Raw genomic sequence first — 1,936 nt, forward strand, 5'->3', positions numbered from 1 at the left:
GGTTTAAACGGTTTAAACTCGCCCCGATCGGGTTGGGGCGGGGCGGGTACCGCGAGTTTGGGTACTCCTGCCACCGCTAATCAAAAGCAGGATTTTAAATGACTGAATCTATCGACAAGAAATTGTCAGATAAAAGGCCAATGATCAGAAAGATGCCACATCAACATAGAACTAGTTCTAGTATTCAATCAATGTACATGTGCACCATCAAAGTCACCGATGATTCCTTGTCTGTGAACAAGAATGCTTAGATATTCAATACATAAATTCCTTCATAAACCTTGGATCAAATAACAGCTAATCTATCTGTATGAATTAATGTACCAACATTCTGTAACAATATTAATTACCTGTATGAGATTCATCGTGTTATCAGAAAGGACATTAATAACATCAAAATTGTGTGACTGCAACACCTAAAGAGGAGCCTCTACAGAAAGAAAAATGAGTCAGTTTAAAAACAAAAAATATTCATGATCATGCATGCACATTGCATAATAACTAAAGATCACCTGATTAGTAATGACAATAAGAATAAAAATAGTCATCTACACTCACATTTAGATCCTTCTGCAACTCACACCTGATTAGTAAGGCTACAAAGAGATCACAGGAAGAAGTTTCAGGTTTCTTTAGTTTTTAGATGAATTTATAATTTATATAATTAAGGAGAATTTAAATTAGTTATCAAATTTCCATGTAAAACACCCAAAGCAAATAAAACATAACCAAAAAAAGCATCAGAAAAGAATATAGCTTGAAGTTAGAAATTGAAACCAACCATTATGTTCAAAGAATGCATATGAACCAAGACATAAATTAAATATTTCAGTGTGAAACCTGTTCTTTTCACTAATTTTTCCTTAAGATACTAAACTAATTGAAAACCTAAAATTAGAACCCAAAACCCCTAAAAATTCACAGAACCAATTGAAAATTGATACAACCTTCTCTATTTCAATTAGCCATTACAGTTCATCATCGCTATCAAAACCATACCCACCTTCGAACTGAAAAGTGAGAGCGAGTTAGAGAATGAGCGAGAAAGAGAGGATACAGAACAGAGAATGCTTACCTGGTGACAGAGGATACGACGATGGTGATGGACGGCGACGGTGAAGAAGAGATGAGCGGTGACGCAATGGCTTGGCGACAGAGCCCGACGGTGGCAGAACGGCGATGGCAACAAGCCCTAGCAGCGGCGGTGGAGCTTCATTGGCGACGGAGCACCCCCTTCTTCTCTCCTCCATCGCGTTTTCTCTCTTCCTCGAGCTCTCTCCGTCTCTCTCACTGGCGCTCGACAACGACGGCGGCGGAGCCCTAGCCGGCATCGCCTTCTCCTTCCTTGCCTCTCTTCTCTTCTCTTCATCTTCCCGTTCTCCCCCTTTCCGATTTCTTCCCTGTTTCGCATGTGTGTTGAGTGAGGATGAGGGTGTGTGTTGCGTGAGTGAGGGTGAGGGCAAATTTTTGCTAAATGTTTATTTGGTTTTTATATTTGGATACACTTTTAAAGTGCACCCAAAACATAATAAATATGTTACTCTTTAAAAGCGTTCTCTTTGGTGAGAAAAGTGTCTCCATAGATATTAAGCAAAGGCTACGCTTTATAATTGATTCTTTTAATATCTACGGAGACACTTTTCAAGTGATGCCACACTTGTGTTTTCTATTCTCCTAAAAAAAATAATACCGAGAAAAGCGTAGCCTATTCTGTGAATAGGCTACGCTTTTCAAATGTAGTTTAAAAAAGTGTGGTTGGATGGGTGTTTTTCTTGTAGTGTGTTTTGATCCCTTTGATTTGATGAATTTTGTAGGAAATAATAGAAAAAGAAACAAAAAGCACAAAACAAACTCAAGAAACAAAGAGAAATTTTTTACACGTTTTAAAGCTTCGAACACGCTTTAAAGTCTTAGGTCACACTTTTAAAAGCGTGAC

General features: G+C 38.2%; 1 protein-coding gene across 3 annotated transcripts; it reads right to left on the bottom strand.

Annotated features, from left to right (window-relative positions):
* Window positions 33-1,724, bottom strand: LOC110268271. 3 transcript variants are annotated; one of them, XM_021114180.1, is made up of 4 exons: window positions 1,076-1,724; window positions 559-596; window positions 351-430; window positions 33-231 (listed from the first exon to the last, which is right to left on the bottom strand). In XM_021114180.1, exons 1-3 carry the CDS (start codon window positions 1,329-1,331, stop codon window positions 362-364), a joined length of 363 nt encoding a protein of 120 aa, XP_020969839.1. In that variant the 5' UTR covers window positions 1,332-1,724; the 3' UTR covers window positions 33-231; window positions 351-361. The 3 variants fall into 3 exon arrangements, with proteins under 3 accessions (XP_020969839.1, XP_020969838.1, XP_020969837.1); XM_021114179.1 differs by having other exon boundaries at window positions 33-226; window positions 1,076-1,723; XM_021114178.1 differs by having other exon boundaries at window positions 33-430.

Source organism: Arachis ipaensis, chromosome B10 (genome assembly GCF_000816755.2).
Source record: "Arachis ipaensis cultivar K30076 chromosome B10, Araip1.1, whole genome shotgun sequence".
Classification (NCBI taxonomy): Eukaryota; Viridiplantae; Streptophyta; class Magnoliopsida; order Fabales; family Fabaceae; genus Arachis; species Arachis ipaensis.